This window comes from Entelurus aequoreus, linkage group LG18, assembly GCF_033978785.1.
Source record: "Entelurus aequoreus isolate RoL-2023_Sb linkage group LG18, RoL_Eaeq_v1.1, whole genome shotgun sequence".
NCBI classification, from domain to species: Eukaryota; Metazoa; Chordata; class Actinopteri; order Syngnathiformes; family Syngnathidae; genus Entelurus; species Entelurus aequoreus.
In genome coordinates, this window is record NC_084748.1 from 8,927,829 (window position 1) to 8,941,504 (window position 13,676).

The 13,676-nt window shown below is 35.1% G+C and overlaps 1 protein-coding gene across 1 annotated transcript in view; it reads left to right on the plus strand.

Annotated features, from left to right (window-relative positions):
• The first annotated feature begins 280 nt into the window (after positions 1 to 280).
• The window catches only part of LOC133634268 (uncharacterized), a 148,565-nt gene continuing 135,169 nt past the window's right edge, over positions 281 to 13,676 (plus strand). Inside the window, exons 1-2 of the mRNA XM_062027395.1 lie at positions 281 to 446; positions 6,576 to 6,640. Of these exons, the coding sequence (XP_061883379.1) occupies positions 281 to 446; positions 6,576 to 6,640 (231 nt within the window). The remainder of the gene's footprint in view (positions 447 to 6,575; positions 6,641 to 13,676) is intronic.

Sequence of the window (13,676 nt, forward strand, 5' to 3'; positions counted from 1 at the left end):
GTTGTTCCACCTCGCTCCAGTCAACCCTCAGCGGACACTACATTAGGCACACCCCCTGAGCACACCCTGCACTGAAATCCCGCCTTTGCAGCGTCCTTAATAAGTACGACTATACGAGGACGACGTATAGGGCGAGACTTTCACGCCGTCGTCCTTGAGAACGTGTCGCGCCGTGTGTTCGCCGCTTGTCGCCCCCGCAGGCGTGCAGGCGGAGAACTCATCCATTTTTCAGCCGCGAACAAACCCAAGTTGTGTCTCGTAAATATTTCACACCTCCCTCATGGCGTCCTCTCTCGGAGGGGGGGGGGGCGCGTCTTCTCGCTTTCGCCGCCGCCCGTCGTGTTCATCATACCCCCACCACCCCTGCTCGCCATCTGATCTTTCTGCCAAGCACTTGCCGATCACTCCAGCGGCACTGAGAGCGGACTCGGCCAAACTGCCTCCTGGTAATGTTGCGATTTTCGATGCCAACAAAGTAACTGACAAAAAAAAAAAAAAAAAGCCCCGACGTGAGAAAAGTAGGGCTCCACTTTTCCAAAAATGCGCTAGCTCGATGCTAACATACGTTGGCGTTTTGCTATTGGCATGCTACTGATTAGCATTAGCGATTTTACATGGCGAGTTCAACACCTTCAAATTTGTTGATGAAAACTACAACGAAGATGCACGTTACAATCAAACAGCTAGTGCGTATAATAAGTATAATACATACAGTATTGACACTTTTTAGGGCGCAACTAAAAAACAGGATGAACTATACAGTACTGTCATCTAACGTCTTGGACTTGCAACTGTTATTTACACTCAGAAATGTGGGAATTAAACAAGATACAACACCAGGACAGCTGTTGTCATCATCGGCTCCTTGCCAACAAAGTAACTGACTCAAAAAAACAACAACGCCCCAACGTGAGAAAAGTAGGGCTCCACTCTTCCAAAAATGCGCTAGCTTAATGATAACATACGTTGGCTTTGCTATTGGCATGCTAATCATTAGCGATTTTACATGGCGAGTTCAACACCTCCAAATTTGTTGATGAAAACTACAACAAAGATGCACGTTACAATCAAACAGCTAGTGCGTATAATAAGTACAATACATACAGTATTGACACTTTTTAGGGCGCAACTAAAAAACAGGATGAACTATACAGTACTGTCATCTAACATCTTGGACTTGCAACTGTTATTTAGACTCAGAAATGTGATAATAAAAGAAGATACAACACCAGGACAGCTGTTGTCATCATCGGCTCCTTGCCAACAAAGTAACTGACTCAAAAAAACAACAACGCCCCAACGTGAGAAAAGTAGGGCTCCACTCTTCCAAAAATGCGCTAGCTTAATGATAACATACGTTGGCTTTGCTATTGGCATGCTAATCATTAGCATTAGCGATTTTACATGGCGAGTTCAACACCTCCAAATTTGTTGATGAAAACTACAACGAAGATGCACGTTACAATCAAACAGCTAGTGCGTATAATAAGTACAATACTTACAGTATTGACACTTTTTAGGGCGCAACTAAAAAACAGGATGAACTATACAGTACTGTCTTTTAACGTCTTGGACTTGCAACTGTTATTTACACTCAGAAATGTGGGAATTAAACAAGATACAACACCAGGACAGCTGTTGTCATCATCGGCTCCTTGCCAACAAAGTAACTGACTCAAAAAAACAACAACGCCCCAACGTGAGAAAAGTAGGGCTCCACTCTTCCAAAAATGCGCTAGCTTAATGATAACATACGTTGGCTTTGCTATTGGCATGCTAATCATTAGCGATTTTACATGGCGAGTTCAACACCTCCAAATTTGTTGATGAAAACTACAACAAAGATGCACGTTACAATCAAACAGCTAGTGCGTATAATAAGTACAATACATACAGTATTGACACTTTTTAGGGCGCAACTAAAAAACAGGATGAACTATACAGTACTGTCATCTAACATCTTGGACTTGCAACTGTTATTTAGACTCAGAAATGTGATAATAAAAGAAGATACAACACCAGGACAGCTGTTGTCATCATCGGCTCCTTGCCAACAAAGTAACTGACTCAAAAAAACAACAACGCCCCAACGTGAGAAAAGTAGGGCTCCACTCTTCCAAAAATGCGCTAGCTTAATGATAACATACGTTGGCTTTGCTATTGGCATGCTAATCATTAGCATTAGCGATTTTACATGGCGAGTTCAACACCTCCAAATTTGTTGATGAAAACTACAACGAAGATGCACGTTACAATCAAACAGCTAGTGCGTATAATAAGTACAATACTTACAGTATTGACACTTTTTAGGGCGCAACTAAAAAACAGGATGAACTATACAGTACTGTCATCTAACGTCTTGGACTTGCAACTGTTATTTACACTCAGAAATGTGGGAATTAAACAAGATGCAACACCAGGACAGCTGTTGTCATCATCGGCTCTTTGCCAACAAAGTAACTGACTCAAAAAAACAACAACGCCCCGACGTGAGAAAAGTAGGGCTCCACTCTTCCAAAAATGCGCTAGCTTAATGATAACATACGTTGGCTTTGCTATTGGCATGCTAATGATTAGCATTAGCGATTTTACATGGCGAGTTCAACACCTCCAAATTTGTTGATGAAAACTACAACGAAGATGCACGTTACAATCAAACAGCTAGTGCGTATAATAAGTACAATACTAACAGTATTGACACTTTTTAGGGCACAACTAAAAAACAGGATGAACTATACAGTACTGTCATCTAACGTCTTGGACTTGCAACTGTTATTTACACTCAGAAATGTGGGAATTAAACAAGATACAACACCAGGACAGCTGTTGTCATCATCGGCTCCTTGCCAACAAAGTAACTGACTCAAAAAACAACAACGCCCCAATGTGAGAAAAGTAGGGCTCCACTCTTCCAAAAATGCGCTAGCTTAATGATAACATACGTTGGCTTTGCTATTGGCATGCTAATGATTAGCATTAGCGATTTTACATGGCGAGTTCAACACCTCCAAATTTGTTGATGAAAACTACAACGAAGATGCACGTTACAATCAAACAGCTAGTACGTATAATAAGTACAATACTTACAGTATTGACACTTTTTAGGGCGCAACTAAAAAACAGGATGAACTATACAGTACTGTCATCTAACGTCTTGGACTTGCAACTGTTATTTACACTCAGAAATGTGGGAATTAAACAAGATACAACACCAGGACAGCTGTTGTCATCATCGGCTCCTTGCCAACAAAGTAACTGACTCAAAAAAACAACAACGCCCCAACGTGAGAAAAGTAGGGCTCCACTCTTCCAAAAATGCGCTAGCTTAATGATAACATACGTTGGCTTTGCTATTGGCATGCTAATGATTAGCATTAGCGATTTTACATGGCGAGTTCAACACCTCCAAATTTGTTGATGAAAACTACAACGAAGATGCATGTTACAATCAAACAGCTAGTGCGTATAATAAGTACAATACTTACAGTATTGACACTTTTTAGGGAACAACTAAAAAACAGGATGAACTATACAGTACTGTCATCTAACGTCTTGGACTTGCAACTGTTATTTAGACTCAGAAATGTGATAATAAAAGAAGATACAACACCAGGACAGCTGTTGTCATCATCGGCTCCTTGCCAACAAAGTAACTGACTCAAAAAAACAACAACGCCCCAACGTGAGAAAAGTAGGGCTCCACTCTTCCAAAAATGCGCTAGCTTAATGATAACATACGTTGGCTTTGCTATTGGCATGCTACTGATTAGCATTAGCGATTTTACATGGCGAGTTCAACACCTCCAAATTTGTTGATGAAAACTACAACGAAGATGCACGTTACACTCAAACAGCTGGTGCGTATAATAAGTATAATACATACAGTATTGACACTTTTTAGGGCGCAACTAAAAAACAGGATGAACTATACAGTACTGTCATCTAACGTCTTGGACTTGCAACTGTTATTTACACTCAGAAATGTGGGAATTAAACAAGATACAACACCAGGACAGCTGTTGTCATCATCGGCTCCTTGCCAACAAAGTAACTGACTAAAAATAAAGTGCCCTAACGTGAGTAAAGTAAGGCTCCACTCTTCCAAAAATGCGCAAGCTTGATGCTAACATACGTTGGCGTTTTGCTATTGGCATGCTACTGATTAGCATTAGCGATTTTACATGGCGAGTTCAACACCTCCAAATTTGTTGATGAAAACTACAACGAAGATGCACGTTACAATCAAACAGCTAGTGCGTATAATAAGTACAATACTTACAGTATTGACACTTTTTAGGGCGCAAGTAAAAAACAGGATGAACTATACAGTACTGTCATCTAACGTCTTGGACTTGCAACTGTTATTTACACTCAGAAATGTGGGAATTAAACAAGATACAACACCAGGACAGCTGTTGTCATCATCGGCTCCTTGCCAACAAAGTAACTGACTCAAAAAAACAACAACGCCCCGACGTGAGAAAAGTAGGGCTCCACTCTTCCAAAAATGCACAAGCTTGATGCTAACATACGTTGGCTTTGCTATTGGCATGCTAATGATTAGCATTAGCGATTTTACATGGCGAGTTCAACACCTCCAAATTTGTTGATGAAAACTACAACGAAGATGCACGTTACAATCAAACAGCTAGTGCGTATAATAAGTACAATACTTACAGTATTGACACTTTTTAGGGCGCAACTAAAAAACAGGATGAACTATACAGTACTGTCATCTAACGTCTTGGACTTGCAACTGTTATTTAGACTCAGAAATGTGATAATAAAAGAAGATACAACACCAGGACAGCTGTTGTCATCATCGGCTCCTTGCCAACAAAGTAACTGACTCAAAAAAACAACAACGCCCCAACGTGAGAAAAGTAGGGCTCCACTCTTCCAAAAATGCGCTAGCTTAATGATAACATACGTTGGCTTTGCTATTGGCATGCTAATGATTAGCATTAGCGATTTTACATGGCGAGTTCAACACCTCCAAATTTGTTGATGAAAACTACAACGAAGATGCACGTTACAATCAAACAGCTAGTGCGTATAATAAGTATAATACATACAGTATTGACACTTTTTAGGGCACAACTAAAAAACAGGATGAACTATACAGTACTGTCATCTAACGTCTTGGACTTGCAACTGTTATTTAGACTCAGAAATGTGATAATAAAAGAAGATACAACACCAGGACAGCTGTTGTCATCATCGGCTCCTTGCCAACAAAGTAACTGACTCAAAAAAAAAAACGCACCAACGTGAGAAAAGTAGGGCTCCACTCTTCCAAAAATGCGCTAGCTTAATGATAACATACGTTAGCTTTGCTATTGGCATGCTAATGATTAGCATTAGCGATTTTACATGGCGAGTTCAACACCTCCAAATTTGTTGATGAAAACTACAACGATGATGCACGTTACAATCAAACAGCTAGTGCGTATAATAAGTACAATACTTACAGTATTGACACTTTTTAGGGCGCAACTAAAAAACAGGATGAACTATACAGTACTGTCATCTAACGTCTTGGACTTGCAACTGTTATTTACATTCAGAAATGTGATAATAAAAGAAGATACAACACCAGGACAGCTGTTGTCATCATTGGCTCCTTGCCAACAAAGTAACTGACTCAAAATAAACCATTTAGTTTTTTATCTCATCATTTTGACTTTTGATCTCATAATTGTGTTTTTTATGTCACACAATTATGACTTTTTATCTCATAATTATGACTTTTTATCTTATAATTTAGTTTTTTATCTCATCATTTTGACTTTTGATCTCATAGTTATGACTTTTTATTTCATAACTATGATTTTCATATCTCATAATTTAGATTTTTTTTAATCTCATAATTATGCCTTCTTTGTTTCATTATTTAAAATCTCATTAATATGACCCTATTATCTCATAATCATGACCTTATAGCTCAAAAGTTAAATTTTTTGTTCTCATAATTTTGAATTTTCTTCTCATAATTGTGACTTTTTATCTCATAGTTTTGACTTTCTTATCTCACAAATGTGACTTTTTATATTATAATTATGACTTTTTTGTTTCATTATTTCGATTTTTTTATCTCATAAGTATGACTTTTTATTTAATATTTTAGACTTTTTATCACATAATTTCAACTTTTTAAAAAAAAATCTTATTAATATGACCTTATTATCTCATAATTATTACCTTTTATCTCACAAGTTAATTTTTTTTAATCTCATAATTTAGACTTTTGTTCTCTTTAATTGTGACTTTTTATCTCATAATTTTGACTTAATTTCGACTTTTTTATCTTATAAGTATGTCTTTCTTATCTCATTATATCCAATTTTGATCTCGTATTTTCATATTTTCAACTTTCTTATGTCATTATTATGTCTTCATCTCATAATTCTAACTTTTTAATCTCACAATTTCAATTTTTTTTGTATCCCATAATATCGATCTGTATGCCATAATTATGATTTACCATTGGGTTATTATTTTTTTGTGGCAGAAATGGGCTTCCTTATTGTTTTCGGTTACGTCATCGTGTCACTGAGTCACCTGACCGAGCACAGCCAATCACGGTGTCTTTAACCGGAAGTGCGAGCCGGACAGCTGTGATTCAGCAACTTTACTGCAGGTATGTTTTTCTAAATTGTCGGTTTTTTAAACTAAATAAATTAACTGTCGAAGTTAAGCTAACTACCGTGGCCGAAAGTAGCGCTCATTTAGACGTAAACTGCGCAATTTGTCAGTCTTGCTATTGTTAGCTTAGCTTCCTGTTCATTTATCATGCATTAGCCTACCTAGCCACTGCCATTGCTTTTATATGAGACAGTTAGCATTGGCTATTAAGCCCGTTTCTCGGAATATTTTTAACTGAATCGAATTGAATCAAAGTGAAATGTTCATTACAACTTAATACTATATGGTTAATGTTTTCATTCATGGCACTCTAAATGGTTAAAGAATGGTGTTTGAGCTGCATTATTGAATGCCTGTGTTTTGCGTGGAGGGTCAAATGGGACAAAATTAAATACATTAAACTTGAAATAATTAAGTGTCAAATTAATTATGATTTGAATTAAATTCATAAATGTGAAATTAATTTATTTAATTAAAAAAAATACCCATGTGGCAGATTAATTAATTAATTTTATCTGTCAAATGCTGCTGTCAAAGTCAGTGGGCGGGGCTAACAATTATAATAATAATAATAGTAATAGATTTTATTTGTAAAAAGCACTTTCCATTGAGTAAACAACCTTAAAGTGCTACAGTGTATTAAAAAAAATCAAAAAAAATGAGAACAGCCTAATAGCTAGAACTAGTATGCATATATCTAAAAAAATGGCTCTTTAAAAAAGAAGGGGTTTTAAGCCTTTTTTAAAAGCATCCACAGTCTGTGGTGCCCTCAGGTGGTCAGGGAGAGCGTTCCACAGACTGGGAGCGGCGGAGCAGAAAGCTTGGTCTCCCATTGTTCTAACAGGACTCTCGTCCAATGATTGCTTTAGAAGTCTTCTGAAAACGTGACGACTAAGGAGGATTTAATTGTACTTTTGGGGAGTTGCTGGTAGATATTTTATTAGAATAGAATAGAATATATCTTTATTGTCATTGTACATTGTATAACGAAATTGTAAGCAAAACTAATTTAGTGTAAATTCATAATAACACATAAAAACATAAGAACATAGATACATACGGTAGATAAAAATACATAAAAATACCAAGCACACAGCTCACATGCACAGTCATTCTTGTCTTGTGTTCAGCGACACTATTGCTCTCGGGTAAAAAGTGTTCTTAAATCTGTTTGTCCGGCATTTTATGTGGCGGTTCAAGTCGAGGAATTTACTCAGGTTAATAAACGCCCCGGCAATAATTACAGCGTCAGTGGTGACATGGAGTAACACACTAACGACGTATTGTAGTTCTACAAGTCACATTGTCAGTCCGCCATGAGGGCCGAATCTGATCCTGTCGCTCAGCTGTCAGTCATCCGTCAGGCGGTGGCTGTCGCTCGCTCCGCTCATTTGCATATCGTTGCCAGCGCCGCGGTGTCAGCTGCTTTAGCGCACATTCCAACACACAATCTGACCATAACATGCTACCTGCAGCAGGCCATTAACTGTGGTCGTATCGGCACCTGGAAGCGTGTTACCTGGTCGTTAAGTCTCGCTAAGTAACTAGTTTTGAAGATCCCAGGCTTGTTGTCGTGAGCTCTTTTGAGGCTAACCATGTTGGCGGACTACATTTTTCTCATGGATTATGAACACAGCGCCACCTGCTGTACAAACACATTTAAATAGTTTGTTATTGTGTGTTCAAGTCGGAATGTTGACACATGCAGGCGAGAACCCTATTTGTTTTGAGTTCAAATGGTCCTTATCACGGCCGCAATTTTTAACTTCTTGAAAATGTCAAAAGTTTTAGTTGTTTTAGGACAAGGCAAGAACACTATTGATTTTATTTATCTATTTTTTTAAACACTATTGCTTTCAAAAGACAAAATGTTTATGATGATGTTGAGTTTTTTTCCCCTCAAAATTGCGAAGTTTTTTTAAAAATATATATTCTAAATGTAACTTTTTGTGTATTTATAATTCACAAAGTTTCTTTCAAGACTATTTTAACTTTTTTGTTTTGACTATTTTTAAAATCTTACGTAGAAAAACAAAATGTTTATGATGAGTTTTTTTCCCCTCAAAATTGCGACTTTTTCCTATTTTAAGGTTTTTTAAAATATATATTTTAAATGTAACTTTTTGTGTATTTATAATTCAGAAAGTTTCTTTCAAGACTATTTTAACTTTTTTGTTTTGACTATTTTTAAAATTTTACATAGGAAAACAACATTTTTTATGATGAAGTTGAGTTTTTTTCCCCTCAAAATTGCGATTTTTTCCTATTTTAATTTTTTTTAAATATATATTTTAAATGTAACTTTTTGTGTATTTATAATTCACAAAGTTTCTTTCAAGACTATTTTAGCTTTTTTATTTTGACTATTTTTAAAATCTTACGTAGAAAAACAAAATGTTTATGAGTTTTTTTCCCCTCAAAATTGCGACTTTTTCCTATTAAGGTTTTTTTTTAAATATATGTTTTAAATGTAACTCTTTGTGTATTTATAATTCACAGTTTCTTTCAAGACTATTTTAACTTTTTTGTTTTGACTATTTTTTAAATTTTACATAGAAAAACAAAATTTTTATGATGTTGTTTTTTTCCCCTCAAAATTGCAATTTTTTCCTATTTTAAGTTTTTTTTTAAATATATATTTTAAATGTAACTTTTTGTGTATTTATAATTCACAAAGTTTCTTTCAAGACTATTTTAACTTTTTTGTTTTGACTATTTTTAAAATTTTACGTAGAAAAACAAAATGTTTATGATGAGTTTTTTCCCCCCTCAATATTGCGACTTTTTCCTATTTTAAGGTTTTTTTTAAATATATATTTTAAATGTAGCTTTTTGTGTATTTATAATTCACAAAGTTTCTTTCAAGACTATTTTAACTTTTTTGTTTTGACTATTTTTAAAATTTTACGTAGGAAACCAAAATTTTTATGATGATGTTGAGTTTTTTTCCCTTCAAAATTGCGATTTTTTCCCTATTTTAAGTTTTTTAAAAATATATATTTTAAATGTAACTTTTTGTGTATTTATAATTCACAAAGTTTCTTTCAAGACTATTTTAACTTTTTTGTTTTGACTATTTTTAAAATTTTACGTAGAAAACCAAAATTTTTATTATGATGAGTTTCTTTCCCCTCAAAATTGCGACTTTTTCCTATTTTAAGTTTTTTTTAATATATATATTTTGAATGTAGCTTTTTGTGTATTTATAATTCACAAAGTTTCTTTCAAGACTATTTTAACTTTTTTGTTTTGACTATTTTTAAAATCTTACGTAGAAAAACAAAATGTTGATGAGTTTTTTCCCCTCAAAATTGCAACTTTTTCCTATTTTAAGGTTTTTTAAAATATATATTTTAAATGTAACTTTTTGTGTATTTATAATTCACAAAGTTTCTTTCAAGACTATTTTAACTTATTTTGTTTTGACTATTTTTTAAATTTTACGTAGGAAAACAACATTTTTATGATGATGTTGAGTTTTTTTCCCCTCAAAATTGCGACTTTTTCCTATTTTAAGGTTTTTTAAAATATATATTTTAAATGTAACTTTTTGTGTATTTATAATTCAGAAAGTTTCTTTCAAGACTATTTTAACTTTTTTGTTTTGACTATTTTTAAAATTTTACATAGGAAAACAACATTTTTTATGATGAAGTTGAGTTTTTTTCCCCTCAAAATTGCGATTTTTTCCTATTTTAATTTTTTTTAAATATATATTTTAAATGTAACTTTTTGTGTATTTATAATTCACAAAGTTTCTTTCAAGACTATTTTAACTTTTTTGTTTTGACTATTTTTTAAATTTTACGTAGAAAAACAAAATGTTTATGATGAGTTTTTTCCCCCTCAAACTTGCGACTTTTTCCTATTTTAAGTTTTTTTTTAAATATATATTTTAAATGTAACTTTTTGTGTATTTGTAATTCACAAAGTTTCTTTCAAAACTATTTTAACTTTTTTGTTTTGACTACTTTTAAAATTTTACGTAGAAAAACAAAATGTTTATGATGAGTTTTTTCCCCTCAAAATTGCGATTTTTTTCCTATTTTAAGTTTTTTTTTAAATATATATTTTAAATGTAACTTTTAGAGTATTTATAATTCACAAAGTTTCTTTCAAGACTATTTTAACTTTTTTGTTTTGACTATTTTTTTAATTTTACGTAGAAAAACAAAATGTTTATGATGAGTTTTTTTCCCCTCAAAATTGCGACTTTTTCCTATTTTAAGTTTTAGCGTCCTCTCTCACCTGAAAAGGAGACTATTATATGTCTCCGTTATCCATAGGTTTATCTATAACCCATAAAGTAGGCAGGCACAGAGCTATTTCTCAGCGTATGTTTATTCCAGCCGGCACGTTAATACACTGACACACAACATCCGGATTACCATCATGCATTGCTTCAAAACTACGGCAAGTAGTAATGTCCAAAAACATAACAGAGACGAAGCAGAAGAACGAAGAAGAGACATGGCGACGACGAGTAAGAAGAAGAAGTACGCTTGCAAGTTCCAAAATGATTGGAAAAAAAAATGTCAGTTCATCCAGGACAGCTCGAAGGGGAAGGGGTATATTGCTGCATGCACATTTTGTAGATCAGACTTCTCCATTGAACACGGTGGCCGAACGGATATACTCATTCATAAACGGATTATTTATATATACAGTATATATATAATATATATATAAGAAATACTTGAAAATATATACACCCCCCCATCTCCCGAATTCGGAGGTCTCAAAGTTGGCAAGTATGGGGTACACACATGTACCCAACCGAATGTCCCTCGCCGCCGAAAGACAATAAGGAAAACAAGAAGCGTTTCTGTCAAAGACTGAAGGAGTTAAGTCAGAGCAGCGTTAGATTTACTTTTCAATGACATCACGGCGAGCGAAAGCCAAAAATGTTTTTTTTAAATGTGGTATAAGCTTCCCGGTGATGAATGCCACTTATTACTTTCTCATTGTGTGCATCAAATGAAAGCAATGCAACACACACACACACACACACACACACACACACACACACACACACACACACACACACACACACACACACACACACACACACACACACACACACACACACACACACACACACACACACACACACACTCACACACACACACACACTCACACACACACACCCAGGGAAGCAATGTTGCTAATTAGATAGCAGGCTTTTTAGCAGTTTTAACACAATTCCGAGAGCACAGGTACAACAATTTAACTTCCTCCTGTGTTTTTAACGACTGCACTTTTCTTTTTTTTCCTAATTAAAAATGTTTGTGCTTTCCCCCCCCCCCCTGTAAAGCCACAACATCCCTCACAGCGACATAGCGTGCTTGTCACCAGCTTAAGCGCCATCCGAAACTTTACTCGTGTCGGGGAAAACCGTCTCCACGGCAACGGCCTCGTCGACTCCTTGAAGCAAAGCGGGCGAAGCAAACCGGCGTAATTGGAGCGATTGTTCTCCGAGTGGGAAAAAAAGGATGTCAGCGTGGCGTTTTTGAAGTCGCCTTTCTGACTGGCGTCGCTCTCGTCGCGGTGTTAATTAGCGCGGCTTCTTCGACTCGTTCAGACGGGACGGAGCAAGGCGGAAGTGCTCCGAGGGGAACAAGAAGACGACCGAGATGAAAGCACAAAAGCTTTTTTGTTGTTGTTGCTTTGTCCTGCTGCGCTGCGTGTAATGGCCAGCAGGGGGCAACGTGTTACTTGGGCCGGGCCTTATGGCTGAAAACTGTCTCACGGTATAAGCGTTACTTATATCTAGAGATAAATGCATTAAAATGTAATATCGGAAATGATCGGTATCGTTTTTTTTATTATCGGTATGTTTTTTTTTTAAAATTTAAATTAAATCAACATAAAAAACACAAGATACACTTACAATTAGTGCACCAACCCAAAAAACCTCCCTCCCCCTCATTCACACAAAAGGGTTGTTTCTTTCTGTTATTAATATTCTGGTTCCTACATTATATATCAATACAGTCTGCAAGGGATACAGTCCGTAAGCACACATGATTGTCATGCTGCTGATCCACTAATAGTACTAACCTTTAACAGTTAATTGTACTCATTTTCATTAATTACTAGTTTCTATGTAACTGTTTTTATATTGTTTTACTTTCTTTTTTATTCGAGAAAATGTTTTACACTTATTTATCTTATTTTATTTTATTTTATTTTTAAAAAAGGACCTTATCTTCACCATAACAGGTTGTCCAAATTAGGCATAATAATGTGTTAATTCCACGACTGTATATATCGGTATCGGTTGATATCGGTATCGGTAATTAAGAGTTGGACAATATCGGAATATCGGATATCGGCAAAAAAGCCATTATCGGACATCCCTACTTATATCCTCATCAGTCCTGTGGCTTTTACATTTGCTGCGGTCGCCGCCATTAACAGCATCGTGACATCACGGATATGCGACCATACCGTAGGGGAGGGTCGGGGAAGAGGAGCCAGGCACCAAAGATGCATGAATACCTACGTACATGTGATAAGTTTTTATTTTTAATTAAGCTGCAATTGAAAAATGTTGTCATTATGGGGTATTGTCTGTAGAATTTTGAGGACAAACATGAATGTATTCTATTACGGAATAAAGCTGTAATATAACAAAATGTGGAAAACATTGTTCAAAGACGTATCGCACCAATAAATGTGAGGATTTTAACATTTCAATTTTTGTAATCATGACATTAAAAGCACACGGTCTATGGTGATAGAATAAATGTTAAAGGTATAAAAAAAACGGAATTTAAAAAGTAAAAGTTTGAATTTGAAAAAAGTTAAAGGAAAAACTGAATTTATTGTCTTATTATATTGTTATTGTAACTTATTGTTGTCACTATTATGTTACTTGTTTAAAAGGTATATCCATTGTTATTTTAAATTATAATTAAAGTTGAGTTTTGGTGGTACAAGAAATCATTTTGAAATGAATAAATAATTGTGTTATTAATCGTCATTTCAATACGAAGCAAAAATAATCAAGATTCATATTTTTTTTCCCA